Source organism: Hippopotamus amphibius, chromosome 1, assembly GCF_030028045.1.
Source record: "Hippopotamus amphibius kiboko isolate mHipAmp2 chromosome 1, mHipAmp2.hap2, whole genome shotgun sequence".
Lineage (NCBI taxonomy): Eukaryota > Metazoa > Chordata > Mammalia > Artiodactyla > Hippopotamidae > Hippopotamus > Hippopotamus amphibius.
The window spans coordinates 224,947,660-224,970,815 of record NC_080186.1 but is presented as its reverse complement, the minus strand read 5'-3'; the positions used below and the strand labels follow the sequence as shown (position 1 = coordinate 224,970,815).

The 23,156-nt window shown below is 33.2% G+C and overlaps 1 protein-coding gene and 1 pseudogene across 5 annotated transcripts in view; both read left to right on the top strand.

The window, feature by feature from the left end:
* The window catches only part of CWC27 (CWC27 spliceosome associated cyclophilin), a 216,939-nt gene that overhangs the window by 4,714 nt on the left and 189,069 nt on the right, over positions 1-23,156 (top strand). For all 5 annotated transcript variants that reach the window (XR_009054770.1, XR_009054771.1, XM_057742584.1 and 2 more), the window contains exons 2-7: positions 5,306-5,402; positions 14,788-14,900; positions 17,110-17,253; positions 19,402-19,500; positions 20,129-20,232; positions 21,925-21,994. Coding sequence is in view for 3 of the 5 variants with exons in the window: in XM_057742584.1 (XP_057598567.1) it covers positions 5,306-5,402; positions 14,788-14,900; positions 17,110-17,253; positions 19,402-19,500; positions 20,129-20,232; positions 21,925-21,994 (627 nt within the window). In the remaining 2 variants the exon portion in view is untranslated. The remainder of the gene's footprint in view (positions 1-5,305; positions 5,403-14,787; positions 14,901-17,109; positions 17,254-19,401; positions 19,501-20,128; positions 20,233-21,924; positions 21,995-23,156) is intronic.
* Positions 17,496-17,622, top strand: LOC130842169 (U2 spliceosomal RNA; annotated as a pseudogene).

Genomic DNA, 23,156 nt, shown 5'->3' with positions numbered 1-23,156 from the left:
TTATTCTTGCCTACTTTAGTGTAAATTAATTAACCATGTATGTGTGGGTTTATTTCTGAGCTTTCTATTCTGTTCCATTGATCTATGTGTTTGTTTTTATACCAATACCATACTGTTTTAATTACTCTAGCTTTGTAGTATAGTTTGAAAACAGGGAGCATGATACCTCTGGCTTTGTTATTCTTTCTCAAGATTGCTTTGGCCATTTGGGGTCTTTTGTGGTTCCATACAAATTTCAGGATTATTTGTTCTAGTTCTGTGAAAAATGCCATTGGAATTTTGATAGGAATTGCATTGAATCTATCAATTGTTTGGGGTACTATGGACATTTTAATAATATTAATTCTTCTAATCCATGATCACAAAATGTCTTTCCACTTATTTTGTGTCTTTCTCAGTTTTTTCATCTATGTCTTATAATTTTGAGTGTTACAGATCTTTTTGCCTGCTTGGTTAAATTTATTCCTAGGTTTTTTGTGTTGGGTGTTTTTGTTTTGGTTTTTTGGGTTTTTTTTTTTAGTGCATTTGTAAATAGGATTCTTTTCTTGATTTCTTGTTCTGATAGTTCATTATTAATGTATTGAAACACAATAGATTTTTGTATATTAATTTTGTGTCCTACAATTTAACTGAATTCGTTTATTCACTTCTAACAGTTTTTTTGCTGAAGTCTTTAGGCTTTTCTATATAGCATTATGTCAACTGCAAATAGTAACACTTTTACTATTTTCTTTCCAATTTTGATACCTTTTATTTCTTTGTCCTGCCTAATTGCTGTGGCTAGGACTACTGGTATTGGGTTGAATAAAAGTGGGGAGAGTGGGCATCCTTGTCTTGTTCCTGATCTTAGAGGAAAACCTTTCAGCTTTTCACCATTGAGTATGATACTAGCTGTGGGTTTGTCATATATGACCTTAATCACATTAAAGTACATTCCTTCCATACTCACTTTGTTGAGACTTTTTAATCATAAATGGATGTTGAATTTTTTTCCAAAGCTTTTTCTGCATCTGTTGAGATGATCATATGATTTTTATCTTGCATTTTGTTAATGTGGTATATCACTTTGGTTGATTTGTGGATATTGAGCCACTGTTGCATTCCTGGGATAAATCCCTCTTGATCATTGTGTGTGGTTCTTTTAATGTATTTGGTTTGCTAATGTTTTGTTGAGAATTTTTGCATACATGTTTGTCAGGGATATTGGCCTGTAATTTTCTTTTTTTGTGGTGTCTTTGGTTTTATCAGGATAATGCTGGCTTTGTAAAATGAGTTTGAGAAGAATAGGTATTAAGTCTTCCTTGAATGTTTGGTAGAATTCACTAGTGAAGCCATCTGGTCCTGTACTTTGTTGGGAGTTTTTGATTACTGATTCAATCTCCTTACTAGTAATTGGTCTCTTCAGATTTTCTATTTTGTCATGAGTCAGTCTTGGAAGATTGTATGTTTCTAAGAATTTATTCATTTTTTTTCCAGGTGGTCCAATTTGTTGACATATAATTGTTCAGAGTGTCTCTTTGTTCCTTTGTATTTGTGTGGTATCAGTTGTAACCTCTCTTTCATTTCTGATTTTGAGTCCTCTCTCTTTTTTTCTTCATGAGTGTGGCTAAAGGTTTGTCAGTTTTGTTTATCTTTTCAAAGAACTAGTTCTTAGTTTCATTGATCTTTTCTATTGTATTTTAGTCTTTATTTCACTTATTTACACTCTGATCTTTATTATTTTCTTCTACTAACATTGGGCTTAATTTTTCTTCTTTTTCTGGCTCATTTAAGTGTAAAGTTAAATTGTTTTAGATTTTCTTGTTTCTTGAGATTGGCCTATATTGCTATGACCTTCTCTCTTAGAAACACTTTTGTTGCATCCCATAAGGTATGGTATGTGGTATTCCTTTCTTTTTTTTAATTAATTTTTATTGGAATATAGTTGCTTTACAATGTTGTGTTAGTTTCTGCTGTGCAGCAAAGTGAATCAGTTATACATATACATATATCCACTCTTTTTTAGATTTCCTTCCCATTTGGGTCATCACAGAGCACTCAGTAGAATTCCCTGTGCTATACAGTAGGTTCTCATTAGTTATTTATTTTATACATAGTAGTGTATATATGTCAATCCCAATCTCCCAATTCATCCCACCTGCTCCCCCCCTTGGTAACCATAAGTTTGTTCTCTACATCTGTGACTCTATTTCTGCTTTGCAGATAAGTTCATCTGTACCACTTTTTTAGATTCCACATATAAGCGATATTATACGATATTTGTTTTTCTCTTTCTGACTTACTTCCCTCTGTACAACAATCTCTAGGTCCATCCACGTCTCTGCCAGTGGCACTATTTTGTTCCTTTTTATGGCTGAGTAATATTTCATTGTATATGTGTACCACATCTTCTTTATCCATTCCTCTGTCAGTGGATATTTAGGTTGCTGCCAATTTTGTCGCATCCCATAAGATTTGGTGTATGGTTTTTCTGTCCCTAGATATTTTTTTATTTCTCCCTTGATTTCTTCAATGATCCATTGGTTGTTCTTTTTTTTTTTTTTAATTGAAGTATAGCTGGTTTACAATGTTGTGTTAGTTTCAGGTATACAGCAAAGTGATTCACTTATACATAGAAGAGCGAGTTTCTTGGCATCATTTTTCCAGTAGCATTTGTTCACTTTGTGTCTCTGTGTCACTTTTTGGTAATTGCAGTATTTTAAACCCTCTACCAGCAAAAAGATTATGACTTGCTAAAGGCTCACATGAGGTTGGCAGTTTTTAGTAATAAAGTATTTTAAAATTGTGTTGCACATTTTTTTAGACATCAGGCTGTTGCATGCTTAATATACTACAGTATAGAGTAAACATAACTTCTATGTGCATTAGATAATGAGAAACCAAAAACTGAGACTCCAAAAACTTTATGTGACTCACTTTGTTGCAATATTCACTTCATGGTTGTTGTCTGGAACCAAACCTGCTATATCTCCGAGGTATGCCTGAATGTGAAATGTTCAGCAGGCAAATGCATAGAGACAGAGAATAGATTAGTGGTTGCCAGGGGATAGGAGTAGGAGGAAATATGGAGTGACTGTCAATGAGTACAGGATTTCTTTTTGGAGTGATGAAATGTTCTGAAATTAGATTGTGGTGGTGGTTGCATAACTCTGGATTATACTAAAAACTTCTTTAAGTGGATTAATTCTTTGATATGTGAATTATATCTCAATAAAGATATTATTTTTAAAAAAGTTTCTTTGTGCTGTTAGTAAAGAAAATTAAATTATGAATTATTTTTAAGTAGTGTTTTTATGTAATCCTTAAAAATTTTTATTTTGTGTGTCTCTTTTATAGTACTAGAGTAATATAGTACTATGTGAACTTAAATATATGTATTTTGAGTGTGTGCGCGCCAAGTCCATACTTCCCATCCCACCTCCTTTTCTTCTTTTCTAAGAGAGAGGCATACTTACAAAAAGTTTGGAGATCACTGCTTCAGAGTTGCAAGGAAGAGAAGACATATCTAGGTTCCCTTAAACAATAGATATTTATTTCGAGTATGCAAGGGGATAATGAAGTAGGACAGGACATTTTTTTATGTATACTGTACTTTTAAGATTGAGATGTACATCGGGCCTCATGGAAAATCAAAATGTGTTACAGAGTATTGTTGTAGATAATACAGTCTGAGGTAGAGGGAGTTACTCAGCCTCTCATTTTGCATCCCACGTGTATATTTTCCAGGAGAATGAGAATCCACTTGGATTGGTGTGTCACCATCCAATATGGAGAATCTCTTTTGGTCATTGTTTTATGCCATGCCAAGTTGGAAGACCTTGATCGTGTCCAACCAATATATGAGTGCTTTTGATCTAGGCACTGTTCCCTACTCAAATCAGTTGTGACCAGGGTAACTTGGGGATTTATTTTGCAACATGTGACAGGGCCCTAGAGCTTGATGGGCTATTTTTCCAGTGTAGTATGGAATTTATGGAGAACTTTATGGAGGCAGTATAGTGAGATAGAAAAAGCATGTGCTTTGCAGCAGACAGCCTTTGGCTTAAGTTGTTCACTGTGAGACCCTGGATAGATTTACTTTATCGGAGTCTCTGTTTCTTCATAAGTATAATAGGAGTAATGATACCTACCTTGTATGTGAGGATTAAATGAGATAGGATATGTAAAGTGTCTGGCGCAGAAGCTAACACATGGAAGGCACTCAACAAATGTTCCCTTCTTTTTGTAGAGGGAGTGTAATGGGTTGAGAAAATCATACACATTTGCATTTTTAGTTCTTATATATTTATTTAAAGGTTAAGGAAACCATTTTAAAAGCTACCACAGTATAGATATTTTCACCTCTTCTCCCGCCATGGTGCATAATTATAAGAGAATTGTGTAGCCAGTAGAAGCCCCAAAAAGATACAATAACTTCATCAATGCTGTATAAATTATGGCAGTGTAATTTGGGCTTCTGAAACAGTAACTGAGAGGCAGTTGTAGCAAAAGTGATGGTGATGGTTGTGGTTATACATCATTGACCACTGATTACAGATTGACACTGATCCACTTTGGCACACTGTGGGGTGTGTGTGTTGGTGGGGGGGGAGTGATGCTAGAGAAGTAGGATTCCAGATGTGCCACAGTGTTCAAATTTAGAGCTTTCTGTTCTTTTTGGTTATTTGTGGTTATTAATAAGACTGTTATAAGCTGTTTCCTCCTGTGGGCTCAGTAGGGATTTTGATTGTTACAAGATGGCTGGTTGCACCCAGGAGTAACTTCATGAGCTGTGGAAAGGAGGCTATCAAAGGATTCCATTACCGTAGATGGTAATTTTAAGACACACCATTTAGTAATATACAAACCAGAATTAGATTAAGAATGTTCCTTTGTAAATTAGGAATAGCGTGATTTTGAATGAAAAAGTAGAGTGTTTATATGTTAAAAGGTAATTGTAAAATTGTCTTATAGTACTGAATATCATGGGGTTGTTCTTTAATTTCTTAATTTGCTACACCAACTTTATTGGAAGGACTGCTGTGCAAAACTTTTTAAATTAAAACAAGTTTGTATTGTGATTGAAAAACATATATGCTATTTTTTTCTTAAAGCCTGATTATTTCTGAAAATGATATTTGAAAGATATAAATATACAGTGACTTGTACTGAATATTTGAAATTTTTTGAGTATTACAACAAAAACCAGTTTCTCATTTTTATTTTAAAATTGAAAATTAAGTAGTGAATACTTTGTTGAGCAGCCAATCAACTCATTATTAAGCAAAATGTAATTTAACACAGTGATTTTGTATGATGTCTACAGGTTTTATTGAAAACTACAGCTGGAGATATTGATATAGAGTTGTGGTCAAAAGAAGCTCCTAAAGCCTGCAGAAATTTCATTCAGCTATGTTTGGAAGGTAATCATAATTCTTGAATTGTATTCCTTAGGAGAAATTTTGTTAATTTAAAAATAAACTGCAGTGTATTTTTCCATAACACTGAAAACTTGTGTTAAATAGTGGTAATGGATGATGGAAGTTGATATAAGTGATACCGTCTTGACCTGTGTGTCAGGAAATGGAGAGAGGAGATAAAAATCCCTCCCCCCTAGTAAATCTCAGTATCTTTAACAGAGAAATTTATCACACCAAGTAATACTTTGATCTTTTTTGGGTCTCCTTGGCTATTTTCACTTCTTTCTTTCATCCTCTAAAAATGGATATTCCCTAAGATTGCCTTTAGTTCTCTATTGTCTTTATTCTTCAATTGTTACTTATAACCAAGTGAGTATCAAATATAGAATTGCAGCCATTTCTCCTCTTTTGAGCTCTAATTTACATATCTAATTGCCTAGTGCTCTTTTCTACTCAGATCTTCTATTGTCAGCTACAACTAAACTAGTATAAAACCAGATTTACCAGTTTCTTCCCCAGACTGCCTTGACTGTCCCCCACGTGACTGTAATTGCCTTTTACCTGGTCTTCCATTTTCTCATCTTTGATCCCTTTACCCTCAACATTTATTCACTAGTAGCTGAATCCTCAGGCAGCTTGGCTTTCTAGCTTTCCAACTTTATTTTTCATTGCACTAAGTAACCACATGGTTTCAGTTGACTATTATCTTTATTTCCTAAGCAGTTCCTTCCCATTTCCACTCATACCTCCTTCATATCCTGAATCTTCTCATCTCCTCACTCACCTTTTTGGAATACTTTCTCTTCCCTTCTTTTTCTGTTCAAGTGAACCCACTTTTTTTTTTTTTTTTTTTTTTTTTTGCTGCATGGTGTGGCTTGTGGGGTCTTAGTTCCCCCACCAGGGATTGAACACGGGGCCCCAGCAGTGAAAGCGCCAAGTCCTAACCACTGGACCCCCACAGAATTCCGCCACTGTTTAATGTCTATTCAAAATTCTACTTTCCCCATAAAGTCTTCCATCCAGCATTCAGTGATGGATTATCAATGTCACTAGTAACTTTAGAGATTTCATTAATAAAGTGACTGTTTTTCTTTTTAACAAACTTTACAGAATTACATCCAGTAGAGTGGTTTCCCCTTCAGAATATTCCCGTATAAAGCTAAATATCCCAAACATTTATATCTTGTTGACTTTCAGTATACATTGTATATGATTTCAGATATCTCCAGTGGTGGCAAATCATTGGCCTTCTAAATTATATCTGATTTTTAGAAATAGACAAAGTTGATCAAGGTATCAGGAAACAGCACTTTGAGTCAAAAGCAAAATGTGAAAGAGAATACAAAATAACCAGTAGTAGGGTACAGTGAGAGCTCTCCAAATAGATAATTAGAAAATAGAAAATTACCAGATTTAAGGTATAAAGCATTTAAGGAATAAAGCAGATTTAAGGAATAAAGCAACCCAGACCAAAACAAAAACGAAACAACCCCCTCTCCAAAACAAAAAAAAATTGAGCTGACAAAAAAGAAAAAGAGAAAAGAAGACATCTGTAAAGAACATTATTAATAATTGCTATGGCAGGCAGGAAGGAAATTGAGTCAGACAGGTAGTTCTGTCAGAGAAGCCTCAAATAACTGTCAACAGAGCTGAGAAACACAGCAGACACTGAAAAGTCAGACTTGTTTCTGGAAAGAAGTTTTGAAGAATCTAAAGCTCAAATTTTACGGAAGAGTGAAAGTACAAAAACATTAGAAAGAATAAATGGTAAATTATAATCCATGACCAGGTGAATGGAAGAAACAGAAAACATCTGGATATAATATAACAATGAAAGAAGAAATAAGGTTCTTAAGTTAGGTGATGATGAAACTTAATTACAACATCAAAAAATTATTTCCCTGTTTATGGGAATACAAGGAGAAAGAAAAAAGAATAGGAAAATAATAAGTAAAAAATAACTACAGCAATTCTTTTAATTGAACAGGTGAGAAATAGAAGTATTATTGCAAAGACAAACAAAAAACCTGAGAAAATTAATTTAAATAAAGATGCTCCTAAATGAATAAAGTCAAGGTTTTAAAATTTTAATTCAGAGAATTTCATTTTAATTCTCTGATTATATTATTTAAACAAGTCTTGAGGGGACTTCCCTCATGGCGCAGTAATTAAAAATCCGCCTGCAAATGAAGGGGACATGGGTTCGATCTCTGGTCTGGGAAGATCACACATGCCTCGGAGCAACTAAGCCACAACTGCTGAGCCCACGTGCTGCAACTACTGAAGCCCAAGCACCTAGAGCCCATGCTCCGCAATGAGAGAAGCCACCAATGAGAGAAGCCACCAACAAGAGAAGCCACTGCAATGAGAAACCTGCACACAGCAACGAAGAGCAGCCCCCACTCACTGCCGCCACTAGAGAAAGTCTGCACACAACAATGAAGACCCAACACAGCCAAAAAATAAAATAAATAAATAAAATTAAAATAAAAAAATAAAAAGCCTTTAAAAGAAAGTCATGATATTTCTAGATCTTGTAACAGTCATATCAATATTAAAAAAAAAAGGGAGGGCATGGTTTCCAAAATTAAAAAGCAAATGAATAAAAATGAGCAGGTGGGAACACAGCCTCAGATTATGGCTCTCAACTAAAATAGTGTTCACAGTTAAAGGGAAGTTCTTAGTATTTTTTTTCCAGCTTTACTGAGGTATGATTGACAGAAATTGTATATATTTGGCTTGTACAACCTGATTTTTCTAAAGGTGTACAATGTGGTGATTTAATATGTGTATACATTGTGAAATGATTACCACAATCAAGTAACATATCCACCACCTCACATAGTTACCTTTTTGTGTGTGTGTATGTGGTGAGAACATGAGATGTACAAATTTCTATTATTCAATACAGCATTATTAACTATAATCACCACACTGTGCATTGGATCCCCAGAACTTATTCATTTTATTATTGAAAATTTGTATCTTTTTGACCAACATCTCCCCATTTTCCCTATCCCCACCCCGGCCTCTGGCAACCGCCATTCTACTCTCTGGTTCTATGAATTAAACTTTTTTAGTTTCCACATATAAGTGAGAATATACAGTATTTGTCTTTCTGTGTCTGGGGGAAGTTTTTAGCTTTTATGAAAACAAAACGTTTACAATTACATAGACTTAATCTTGGATTTCAGGTCTTTGCAGGATAGTTAGGTGAACATTTAAAAATGACTGAAAATTTTTAAAATTATACATTTAAAAAGTAGGTTAGAGCTTCCTAGGTGGCACAGTGATTAAGAATCCGCCTGCCAATGCAGGGGACATGGGTTCAATCCCTGCTCCAGGAAGATCCCACATGCCGTGAGCCACAGCTGTTGAGCCCATGTGCTGCAACTACTGAAGCCCACGTGCCCAGAGCCTGTGCTCCGCAACAAGAGAAGCCATGGCAATGAGGAGCCCGTGCACCACAACGAAGAGTAGCCCCCACTCACTGCAACTAAAAGAAAGCCTACACACAGCAAAGAAGACCCAACACAGCCAATAAAATTAATTAATTAATTAATTTTTAAAAAAAAGTTAGGTTAGAAAAGAGAAGGAAAGGGAAGCTTGTTATCTTTGATAATTTTATTAGTTTCTCTGAAGGATGAGGAAGGAGTAAAATTTTAGGTCTGAAAAACAAAGTGGGGAGCAGAAAGAGAAGTAGAGAAGAAAATCAAAATTTTTGTACTTTATGTGTCTATTAACTCTTGTGAGATTTTACCTCAGCCCTGTCTCCTGAATGTCCATGCTTCATCAGTTATCTTTTATCCCCTTCCTTCTTTAACAAGAGTTTTAACAATTCTTTAGAAGTTACAAACGTAAGTATATAGTAAGAGGTTAAAAGAAATATCTTTACAAAACTAAAATATTTATTTAAAAAAACCAAAGAGGCTAAAACAGAGAGCTCACAAAGGAGATTTAAATAAAAAGTTATTAATGATAATATTTATAAAATTGAACACAAAACAAAATTCTAGAAGAAGAAACACATATGCATGATTTTAAAAGGCAAATGTATTAATACTTGGGCAGAAATATAATTAGTCAAAATATGTCATGATACCCATACGTTGTGCAGCCAGAAATAAAAAACATAATGACAAATAGTAGATTCACAGCATCCAAATAGAAACTTCATTTCCTATTTGAGATACATGTAAATTTCTTTTTTTCAATAGTGGAGAAAATTCAGGAGGCTATTATGAACACATATAATGAAATAATAAGACCTCTTCAAAATACTTATGAGAATGATACATAAACATTTAAGAAGGATGTCAAACCTTACTGCAAGCAGCAAGATCTTTTATAGCACATGGTAAGCTATAACTATAAATGCATAGTTCAATAGTGATTATTAATAAATTACAAGGAAGAGGAAATAATGGATATGGAAATTATTTGGAAATTTGGAATTCTAGGCATGATAGAATACAGAATTAAGGTGTAGAGAAATTATAAAAAATTTCTACTCAATATATATAGTATTATAGTAATTTCAGTTATCCAACAAGAGTATAATTAGGACAATAAAGAAAAACTTAAAGTTAAAATCCAACATCACTGAAAGACTTTATAGGAAATAGGAAAAATAAATAAGATGGGTAATTTTAAAATTTGAAAGCACAAGAAATAAAGACATGTCCCCCTTTCCTCATATCTAGTAGATCTCTGAGTCTTATAGATCCTGCTTCCTAGAGAATTCTTGAATCTGTGCGTCTCAAGATAAGCCATAGTCATGTCCTGACTCTTAGGACAACAGTTGCTCCCTCTCTATCCACCTTGTTACTTCCAATCAGTTCTTTGTACTGGAGGTTTAAGTGATCCTTTGAAAAAGGTAAATCTAATCGTGCTCAAAAACCGTTGATTGCATATTATGGGTGTAAAGGATTATTTTTATTTTTTAATACAGACGGATATGTTTTATATTCAGATTTGAATATGGGTGTATAGAATTTAAGTGAAAATATTAAAGTTTGACCTCACATTTGTTTTGAACTTGAAAATTTATCTTACCTCTGCATTATCCTATTTAATCTTCAGAACAGTACTGTGAGTTAATTTATATTATTAGTTTTATAATGAGAAAATTACATGTGCAGTATGATGACTGTAGATAATAATGCTGTATTACATATTTGGAAGTTGCTAAGACAGTAGATCTTAAAAGTTCTCATCACAAGAAAAGGAATTTTGTACCTATGTATGGTGATGGATGTTAACTAGTTTTATTGTCCGTGAACATTTCACAATGTATACAAATAGTGAATCACTATGATGTACATCTGAAACTAATGTAATTTATGTCTCAATTATATCTCAATTGCAAAAAAAATAGAAAAAAAGGGAGAAAAAGAGGGAAAAAAAAGAAAGATAATTGAGTTTAAGGGTTGTACAGCTAACAAGAGGCAAGATTCAGAATTCCTGACTGCTATATACATTTTTAATCAGAGTAAATGGTTACTTAGGGATACAGGAGAGATACTTTTAGACTTCCTGGTTTTTACAGTTTCTGGTTTGTAACCAAGGAGAATTTGTCTGTACTAAGGAGTTCTTGTGAATATAGCCCAACAGCTCTTACTGGGAAAAGGGATTGAAAAAAAATCAGTTAATCTTACTTTGTACTTCTTTCAGTCCATCCTATGAACTGGATACAGTTGTTAGTTTATAGATTACATTTTTTAAAATGTGGATTTTATTTCCAGTTGTAGCTTGCAAATGTAAATAATTATGAGGGTGCCTGCAAGCCATGATATTATAGTACTTCATGAATTATGATAAACCATAGTCACGTTTGGACTAATAAAACAAAATACTCATGTAATTGATATTTTGTGAATTATGTCAGTAATTGTGTCAGTACAATGTCTGGCCCACAATAGGCACTTGATAAGTATTTGTCTTTGAATGAGTTGGGTTGGTTCAGTTTCAAGTAATAGAAGATTCAACCCAAAATTATTTAATTAAAGAAGACATTTTTCATCCTCTTTGATAAGAATTCTGGTGTCAAGAAGTTCTACAGCTCAGCAAAGCATTTAGTGAACTATACTCTTTCCATCTCTCTGCCTTGCAGTCCTCGGCCTGTGGTTAAATTATGACTGCAGTCAATAATTGAGTCCAACTCAACCAATTAAGAGATCATATATGATTTCTCTTATATGTTTATAGTTTCCAATTAATATATTTATATATAAATATAAATAATTTTCTTCAATCATTTAGCAAACTTACTGAGGGTCTAATTGGACTCAATCATATATTGTGTTGATTGATTGATTTATTGAAAGTTTCTTGAGGAGGGTGCATTGATGGTGCTTGACCTGTAATCAGTGAGTAAATTTTGATATATTTTGGGTTTCTATATTGTTTGTATAAGTTAATTTACTGTGGGGAGAAGCGGAAGAATTGGGATATATAAGGTATTTATCTCTGTGATGGTTTCTCAATCTCCATCACTGTTGACGTTTTGGGCCAGTAATTCCTTGTCGTGGGGGCTTCCTTTGCTTTGTAGGATGTTTACCAGTATCCCTGGCCTCTGCCTGCTAGATGCCAGTAACATCTTCCATGTGTGAAAACCAAATATTTCCAGACATTGACAAATGTCCCCCAGGGAGAAAAACTGCTGCTCCTCCTCCACCCTCCCACCTCCCAAATTGAGAACTATAGATCTATACCAAAACTCTCCAATTTTTATTTTGAAAACTGTAACCCAGAGTTTGAGAGGATCTTGGAAGTAGATATGAAACAACCACTACCATGCTTTCTATAGAAATTGTTCAGTTTTGAGTAGATATTTTATAATAAGTAAGGAAGAAAAGATTTTGGTTTAGGAGCCTATTTAACATTCTGGGGAAAAAATCTTGTGACTAGTTGTATTAACTCTGATAATTATGGATACACTTAGTTTTAGACATTGATAAATTTTTCTTTCATTAAAGTATTGTTGATATACTATGTTGTATTAGTTTCAGGTGTGCAGCAAAGTGATTCAGATATATATAGGTATAGGTAGATATTCTTTCTCAGATTCTTTTCCATTATAGATTATTGCAAGATATTGAATATAGTTTCCTATATTGTTGTTTATTTTATATATAGTAGTGTGTATCTGTTAATCCCAGACTCCTGTTTTATCCCTCCCCACCACTTTCCCCTTTGGTAACTGTAAGTTTGTTTTCTGTGTCTGTGAGTCTGTTTCTGTTTTATAAATAAGTTCATTTGTATCATTTTTTAGATTCCACATGTAAGTGATATCATATGGTGTTTGTCTTTTTCTGACTCACTTCACTTAATATGATAATCTCTGGTCCATTCATGTTGCTGCAAATAGCATTATTTCATTCTTTTTTTATGGTTGAGTTATATATATATATATATATATATATATATACACACACACACACACACATATATAGACACACACACATATACATACACATATATGCACCACATCATCTTTATCCATTCATCTGTCAATGGACACTTAGGTTTCTTCCATGTCTTGACTGTTGTAAATAATGCTACCTGAACATTGGGGTGCATGTATCTTTTCACATTAGAGTTTTTGCCTTTTCTGGGTATATGTCCAGGAGTGGGATTGCTGGATCTTACAGTAACACTGTTTTTATTTTTTTAAGGAACGTCCATACTGTTCTCCATAGTGGCTGGACCAATTTGCATTCCCACCAGCAGTGTAGGAGAGCTCCCTTTTCTCCACACTCTCTCCAGCATTTATTATTTGTAGACTTTTTGATGATGGCCATTCTGACTGGTGTGAGGTGATACCTCATTCTAGTTTTGATCTGCGGTTCTCTAATTATTAGTGATGTTGAGCATCTTTTTATGTGTGTCTTCTTTGGAGAAATGTCTGTTTACATCTTCTGCCCATTTTTGATTGGGTTGTTTGTTTATATTGAGCTGTAAGAGTTGTCTGTATATTTTCAAAATTAATCCCTTGTCAGTCTCATCTTTTGCAAATATTTTCTCCCATTCCGTAGGTTGTCTTTTCACTTTGTATATGGTTTCCTTTGCTGTGCAAAAGCTTATAAGTTTGACTAGGTCCCATTTGTTTATTTTTGCTTTTATTTCTTTTGTTTTGGGAGACTGACCTAAGAAAGCATTGCTGTGATTTATGTCAGAGAATGTTTTGCTTATGTTCTCTTCTAGGAGTCTTATGGTATCGTCTTATGTTTAAGTCTTTAAGACATTTTGAGTTTATTTTTGTGTATGGTGTGAGGGAGTGTTCTAAGCTCATTGATTTACATGTGGCTGTCCAGCTTTCCCACCACCACTTGTTGAAGAGACTGTCTTTTCTCCATTGTATATTCTTGCCTCCTTTGTTGAAGATTAATCAACCATAGGTGTGTGCGTTTACTCCTAGGCCCTCTGTTCTGTTCCATTGATCCCTTTTTCTGTTTTTCAACCCATACCACACTGTTTTGATTGCTGTGGCTTTGTATTATTGTCTGAAGTCTGAGAGAGTTATGCCTCCAGCTTTGTTCTTTTTCCTCAGGATTGCTTGGCAATCCTAGGTCTTTTGTGGTTCCGTGTAAATTTTAGGATTATTTGATCTATTTCCATGAAAAATGTCATAGGTAATTTGATAGGGATCACATTAAATCTGTAGACTGTTTTAGGTAATATGGCCATTTTAACAATATTAATTCCTCCAATCTAAGAGCATGGGATATCTTTCCATCTCTTTGAGTCATTTTCATTTTCCGTTTTCAGTGTTTCATAGTTCTCAGTGTATAGGTCTTTCACCTCCTTGGTCAGGTTTATTCCTAGGTATTTTATTTTATTTTTTAATGTGATTTTAAAAGGGATTATTTTGTCAACAGAAGACAGAAACCACATGATCATCTCAATAAATGCAGGAAAAGCATTTGATAAAATTCAACATCCGTTCATGATAAAAACTCTCACCAAAGTAGGTATGAAGGGAACGTATCTCACCATAATAAAAGCTATTTATGACCAACCCACGGCCAACATAATACTCAGTGATAAAAAAACTGAAAGCCTTCTTGCTAAAATCTGAAACAAGACAAGGATTCCCACTCTCACCACTTCTATTCAATGTAGTGTTGGAAGTCCTAGCCACAACAATCAGACAAGAAAAATAAAAGGTATCCAAACTGAAGGGAAGAGGTAAAATTGTCATTATATTCAGATGACATGATACTCTATGTAGAAAACCCTAAAGACTCCACACAAAATCCATTGGAACTGATAAGCGATTTCAGCAAGGTAGCAGGATACAAGATTAACAAACAGAAATGTTGCATTTCTTTACACTGAAAATGAAATATCAGAAAGAGAATGATAAATTCTTTTTATTTTCTTCCAGCATATTATGACAACACCATATTTCATAGAGTTGTACCTGGTTTTATAGTCCAAGGGGGAGATCCTACTGGTACAGGGACTGGTGGAGAGTCTATCTATGGAGCCCCATTCAAGGTGAGACTGAATTTTTTAATTTATTTTCAAGTCAGCTTGGGTTGCTTAATCAAAAATGATTGTGCCCCACAGAAGAAAATGCATTTTACATTAGTATACAAAATCACCTACATGTTTAGGATTATACAGAATAAGAGCAGTACTTACCCCACCAAGCATTCTTTCTAAGTTGTCTTATCACAAAGTTTTATGCTAGGTTGAATTCAGGTGGAGCTAAAGGTGATCGTGAGGAAAATGTCAGTCAGAAAAAAGACTATGTAACATATTTCCTGATATCTGACTGTATCTGATCTCTGCAACTTTGTATGTGTAAAAAATTTCTAGAACACTGCATATGCCATCCTATTTTAAAACATTTTATTTAACACTATATGGAATTTATATTAATCTGCTTGAACTGGTATAACAAAATACCTCTGACTGGGTGGTTTAAACAACAGGAATTTATTTCTCACAGTTCTGGAGGCTAGGAAGTCCAAGATCAAGGTGCTAGCATTCAGTTCCTGTGAAGGTTCTCTTCTTGGCTTGCAAATGGCTGCCTTCTTGCTGTGTCTTCACATGGTGGAGAGAGAACGTTCTGGTGTTTCTTCCTCTTCTTATATAAGGGCACCAGCCCTATTAGATTAGGACTTCACTCTTGTGAAGTCATTTAACTTTTTTCATCTTCTTACAGGTCCTATCTCCAGCACAGTCACATTGGAGGTTAGAGCAGCAGCATATGAACTCTGGGAGGTCACAATTCAGTCCATAGCAGAATTCATTTTAAATTGTACACAATAGACCTTTGTAGCACAAAATGCATGCCATAATAAAAAATCACAAGGGGAAACAGAAGGAAGAAGCAATATAAAAAATGTAAGAAAAGGGTATGAGTTTTAATCAATAGGTCAGTGCTTTGTTGACTGCCAACATAGGTCTAAAAAGAAAGAAAGAGTTAATGAGATAGTTAAGATATCAAGGATAATAGTGGATTCAAATAAAAACTAAAAGCTGGGTTATTTATTAATCTAATGGTATCAATATTATGTTCTTTTAATGAGTAAGCATCAATAGCTCTTAAAATATGTGAATTTTTAAAAACTTCACATTTATGCTAATAGGATAGAGTGTCTGGAATTTTTTTAAATTTTATACTGGGTTACTGTATGATTCTTGAGAAAAATACTTGAACTGTTTGCTTTAATTTTCAAATGATAATGGCCTTAGAGCATGTGAAATGGTTAAAAAAAAAAGTCTCAAATGTCATTGTTAGACTATTTTATATTTTACAAAATTGAGATATCTCATTATTTTAGAGCCTCCATCTTGTAGGAAGTATTCCTTTATTCTGTTATTTGGTGTAACAGAATAACTCTTTGTGACAATTCCTTTCTAAATTGAGATTTTTGCTTATTATATTCAAGTAATGCAGTTACCTTGGTAAATTTTTCAATTAGGTCATTTTTAATACAATATACAGAGTTATGATCCTTTGAATTCAGATCTCTTGAGAAAAATTTATTAAGGAAAAGGAACTTCCTTTGTGAAAAGCATTGATTATATAACATGGCTATATTATAAATGAGTCTAGTATCAGGTCTTCTATTAACTAAGAGAGTAGTGTATATGTTATATACCCCTACCCTAGCAAGAAAACCACCTTAGAATAGCTTACGCCTGCTCTTTTGAAAATTGGCAAATGGGACTAGTGCCAATTTAGAGAAGATTCAATCTACAACTTTTGAAAACAGTAAAGCACATAACATAATCATTCTAGATTCCTAGAATTAAAAAATAAGAAGAAAACAATTGTTTCATGACATTTAGAATGGGGTCAGGAAGGGAATAGGTGAAGACTCTGTAATGATTCAAAAGTAGTTATCCTGGAGGAAAAAGAGAGAACGTTCTAAAAGCTTAGATGGCTTTGAGGGAAATGACTCAGAAATCCATTCCCCTTGAGTACCCTTCCTCTGTGTAAATGGGCAGCTTTCCACAAAATAAGCTAAGTTTGTGGCTGAATATATTTAAAACATACTTACAGGCTAGTGAAGTCAAGTTTAGTAAAATTGAACGAACTGTAGATATTGGATTTGACTATATGTGAAAATCAGTTAAAATTTCAGCATTTTTGGTTAGAAGTTGTATGGAATCTTGCTTGTTAGCTGAAATATGAAGGGCCTTATAACTGAGGACATTCACTAATTTTTTTTTTTTTTTTTTAATGCTTCAGGATGAATTCCACTCACGGTTGCGTTTTAATCGGAGAGGTCTGGTTGCCATGGCAAATGCTGGTCCTCATGATAACGGTAGCCAGTTTTTCTTTACACTGGGTCGAGCAGATGAACTTAACAATAAGCACACCATTTTTGGGAAGGTTCGTGTCCAGTTATCTTAGGCTTCTATGATATATATGATCAACTTATCTAAGAGCTGCCTTTATAAAAATATTCCCTAGGATATTTATTTATTATTTCTAAAAATGATGGAATACTGTATATTCCTGGTATGATGAACTGTGAGGGACCACCTGAAGTTTTGTGTGTGTGTTTCAGATGTCATTGGTTTTAACTTTAAATTTTTCTTTTTTCTAAAATTGTATCAATGATATTATTAACTATTACTTCTCGGCCTTTTGGCTAAGATCAAGTGTAGTATCTACTCTTATCAGTTATCAGTTTAATGGTATTATTAACTATTATGTCACTCAGCTGATACTGTTTTAACATTTTTAGAATGACACCTAAGTAATAACATTTAGTAGTTTAAAGTTTGTTTTATTAATGAATTTCCTTCAGTTTAAAGTGGAAGTTTTATTAACATTAAAATATTTTACCAGAAATATTACTTTGAATACTCCCTATTTAATCCTACTTACATTTAACATCATATCAGAGATTGTTATTTCCATAGAATTTTCAACAGTTTTCTTTAAAAGGGAATCTGAAGTTTTTTTTCTCATGCTTCTCCCTTTTCGTAAATATTCCAGTATTTTCCCAGATGCTTTCAGTCTTAGGCCCGTTAGACATCACTAGTGTATCAGCTCCCTCTGCTGGTTCAGTGAGAATGGTTTCCCCATATCCTAGACAAAACTAGATTTTGTGCTGTGAACAGGGGAAAAACAAACTTAGCACAACTGAAAAACTGGTGTTATTTTGGAATTTTTGAGAAATACTGAATAAAAGGAGTCATGCCCAAAACAGGCAATACAATACTGTTACTTAATACTTAACAATGTGTATTAAGAAATATGCATTGGCACGTTTGAGCCACTCCAACACAGGTTGTCTGATGTTCACAGGTTTTCTTTCCTAGTGTTTTTATTTTTTGTTGTTGTTGTTTGTTTTTTTTTAAAGACTTTTGTTGAGATATAATTGACATACAATAAACTGCATATATTTAAAGTGTACAATTTGATTTTTTTTTCTTATTAGTAATGTATATATGGCAATCCCTATCTCTCATTTCATCCCATCCCAAGTCCCTTCCCCTCCCCCCCCAGCCCCAGGATCCCCCCTTGGTGTCCACATGTTTGTTCTCTACATCTGTGTCTCCTTCCTATTGTTTTAAAAAAATAAGAATGCAATAAAATGAGATTTAGGTTGCCATTCTGCAGCATTGTTTACAATTGTTGTTACATAGCTTACACATTAGCGACAAAGTACGGCATAGTGGTTACAAGTCAGAAAGGCCACCACTGTCGGCTCCATAACTTCTTTGAGCCTCAATTTTCTTATCTGGAAAAGGAAGATAATGATAGTACCTACTTTTAGGATGTTTTGAGGATTAAATGAGATAATGTCTTTTTTTTTTAATTCCATTTCTCTCTTTTTTTTTATTGGAGTATAATTGCTTTACAATGTTGTGTTAGTTTCTGCTGTAGAACAAAGTGAATCAGCTATATGTATACATATATGCCCTCCCTCTTGGGCTTCCCTATTGCATTTCTCTTTTATATGATATAACTTGCAGGGCTTAGAAGTTATCTGGGTTATATTACTCTTTCAGATCCTTACTAAAAGTAGAACAAAGCAAAAGTGGAATCGTTGGATGTTCTGTGTAGGATTCCCTGAAACATGTATTTAGCCCACTCTAGCAGGCATGGGCCAACCTCTAAAAACAATCAACTTTATCTCTTTGGAGAATGCCTTTAATAATGTCTGCAAAGCACTTACTACATTGTTATTGTTATTTGCTTGATCTACCCTATTCTGAAGTCTAAATTTGTTTATAGTGCTTGAACATAAAGTAGTCATTCAGAAGGAGGTTATTTGGCATTATATTTTTAATCTTACATTACATATATACTGGAAATTTCTCAAAAATCTTACTGAGGGATTAAAATTCATCAATGCCTTTTCCCCTTAGGATGATGTTGCTTTATTTATACTATTTAATGCATATACTCTTATATAACAATATGAAATTCCCTTTCAATTATTTAAAAAATATTTTCAAAAGTCCTCCCTTATTTCAGAGAATGAATTTAATAATTTTCAATTAAAGTTTCTTTTTTATTTGATAGGTTACAGGGGATACAGTATATAACATGCTGCGACTGACAGAAGTAGACATTGATGGTGAAGAAAGACCACGTAATCCACACAAAATAAAAAGCTGTGAGGTAGGAGCATGGTTATTATGAGACACATTACTTAAATTATCACTTAAGAGTAATTGGTTATTTGTATTGTTAAATTTTCAGATGAAGGCTTTATACTAAATTAACATCACAACTTGAATTCTGTCTCTGTAATTTAGTCACAATTTCAGATTAAGAATTTTTTTTGTAATTAAAGATTTTGAATTCAGAGATGAAACTAGCCGGTAATCCAGTGAATGTATACGTGACTCATAATGGAAAGCTGGATGAATTTTTAAGGTTTATTTAGCCCAGTGAAGTGATTTCTTAGGTAATTTAAGAGTGACCCTTCATTAAGGAAGCAAGGACTTTAGAACATTTGATTTGGAGTCAAAATAGCTGAGTTTGTCTCTCTGACTATGTATTAACATTTTCTTGAATGTTTTTCCCTTTTGTAAAATAGGGATAAAACACCTTTTACTTAATAGCCCATTGGATTCCTGGGAGAATCCAGTGAGGCCATGTAAGTGGAAGTATATATCATTGTGCATATAGTGGTTATGTGAGGAAAAATTATAGACACTACTGGCAACATAATTAAATCTTGGTTTTAATTTTTTGTGAAATTTTTAAAAATTGAATAATGTTTTCAAAATATTTCTTTTTATAGGTTTTGTTTAATCCTTTTGATGACATCATTCCAAGAGAAATAAAAAGGCCAAAAAAAGAGAAACCAGAGGAGGAAGTAAAGAAATTGAAACCCAAAGGCACAAAGTAATAATCAGAGTAGAAAATTTTTTTTCCTCAGCTTGAAAAGCAACACTGATTCATTTAGTTCACTTTATTTTCTTTAGTAACAATTGTTTAGTAGTGAGGGGGAGGTCAGTTTGGACCAAGAGATACTATCTAAATTATATTGTATATGTGTATTTTTCTAAATGTACATTTCTTGTATTCAAATACAACATATAATTTTAAAAATTTAAACTAAAAAGGTATAGTCTTAGGTATACATATGAAATCTGTGTTAATAAGTAGGTAGGTATTTATGATCTCTATAAGACTTTTTTATATAAATGAGTTATTGAGAATTTTTTTTTTTGTTTTTTACTTGTTTTTCCATTAATATATGCTCAGGATAAGGAACTTGGAAAGTAAAGTATGAAGGATATAATGACTGCATGGTTACATTATTTAACTTTTTCACTCCTTTTCTTTTTGGTGCTATTAAAATAACCTTATTACAAATATATTTAAACATAAAGCTGTTTCTGTATTCTGTATTATTTCCTGAAGATAGTTTTCTAAAAATAGAAGTTTCTTCTTTCAATAAATTTCAGTATTTTGTGAACAATATTCTTTACATTATTAATATTGTCTATTTTATTAAAATAGATATCAGAGAGTTAGATTTCAGCTTACTCTTTTACTGACTGTAGCATCCATATTAGGGATTTTATTGTACTTTGTTAGATTCAGACAGTTTTAAGTATAAACCTGCCTACTGCAGTAGGCAGTAGCAAAGATTATTAATCTTTCTGAGCTTCAGTTTCTCCATCGTATAAAATGGAGATTTATAGTACAACACCTGGTTATTACGAAGATTAAACGAGAAGGGGAATTTGAAAACACCCAGTAGTGTAGGTATTCAATATATATTCATTTCTTTCCATGATATCCTACAGTGTAAGTAAGTTAAGTTGCTGTTATAATAAACTGTCAAATATGAGCCAGACACTTTAGTAAGCAGTTGATACCTTATGGCAAAATAACTTTTTAGACAGCTATATATTTGATTTCCTTTTATTTTTTACTTATTTATTTCGACTAATTTATTTCTGAGCAAAAGGTCACTGTCACTATATTCAGATATAATATTCCATCACTGTGAATTATCTGGACAACAAGGCCAAAAGTTGGATATTTTTGTTTTTGTTTTTAATTCATAGCAAAACTTTAGGGATGATGTGGTAGTCATTGATTATATCTAAGTTTTGAAATGAAAATTCCTCTTTGTTGCCAAATCTTTTATTTTTCCAATATTTGAAAGGAGAGTTTTAATAACTTGTTATTTATCTTCCTTGTGATGTATTAATTTGAAGGCTCAAAAAAGACAAACTTAGTTTTTTCTTCACATGTACTATTTATTTAGCTAAATTTTTTGCTTTTTATTGACAATTTTGAGTAAATTATTAATTTTAGAATATTAAGATTATTTTGGCAGACACTAGATAAATTGCTTCCAATTTGTAGTACTCTCAGAGCTATATGTTTATTAGTTTTTTAGAAATCCCCATTTTGCTAGCCAGTTTTGATAAATATAAAAAGCTTTAATTATTTCTGTCATGCTTGACGTGGTGTATTTAGTGGTTCCATTGCTTTGAAAATAGGATATTTATAAGTTTTGTTTAACTTTTCTCCCTAAATTTTCTTTCTTTAATTCTTTTTTCCTTTTTTTTTAATTAGAAATTTTAGTTTACTGTCATTTGGAGAAGAAGCTGAGGAAGAAGAGGAGGAAGTAAATCGAGTTAGTCAGGTAAAAGTCTTAATTTGCCCTTTGTTCTGAATTACAGAAGAGATTACGGTCTATGTCTCACTCATTTTTTTATCTCCTGCTATACATAGCAAGCACATTTTACGCGGTACACATTCAGTAAGTGTTCATTGAACTGATTCATAAAATGATTTGTGGTCAGTAATATTTGCAACTTCTGAGATGATTTGAGATTTTTTTTTTAAATCTAGCATTTAAAAAAATCAGTCACAGAGTGAAAGAATGATTTAATTTTGTGATTCAGACTTTAATTACTATTGGTTTAATTGGATTGCTAGATGATTTAGTAATTATCATTACTATAATAAACAGTGACAGACCAAAGCTCTTATATTCATTTTAGTATCATTTATATACATTTAGTCATTTAATTAATTCTCATCACAGCTCTTTAAGATAGGTATTATCATTCCCATTTTACCTATGAATAAGTTAAGGTATTGATAGGTTGTAATTTGCTCAAAGTCACATAACGAGTAAGTAGCTAGAGCTGGGAGTTGCCCCTGCGTCTGTCTCACTATAAAATCCATGTCTCAGGATTATACATTGCCTCCTGGCCTTTATCCCACTGATGCTCCCCAAAGGCCTTTAAGGATGGTTTTCCTTAATATCACTTTCATCACAGTACTCATTGCTGAAACACCTACAGTGCCCTACTATTGTTTAAAGCAGTGATTCTGACAGATATGCCCCAAGAAAATCATCCTCAAGGGTTTTTACTCCCCCCAAATTTTCATATGTCTTCCTTTCTTGAAAATTAGTGAACACTGAGACCTAAAGGATAAGATTCAAAGTCTTTACTGTAGTATGTGATTAAAACTCTATAGCCCAATACTGCCTTACTTGCTTGACATAGTAACCTATTTCTTACTGACACTAGCAATAGCATCGACTTAAAAGCACGTTATTTTTACCCTGTCTTTCCTTCTTTATCCCTGTGCTTCGCTCATTGTTGCGCCTGGTGTTGGTAGGCTGATACCAGGCATACAGCAAGCACTCTATACCCCTTGCATTAAAACTGGATTAAAATGGGCATGTGTTGATGTAAGAATTATTTACTCTTTTTTTTCCTTTTTTTCCCTTTCTTTTCCTTCTTTTTCTTTTTTTTTTTGTCTTCAGTATCCTTGATTGATCTCTTTGATAT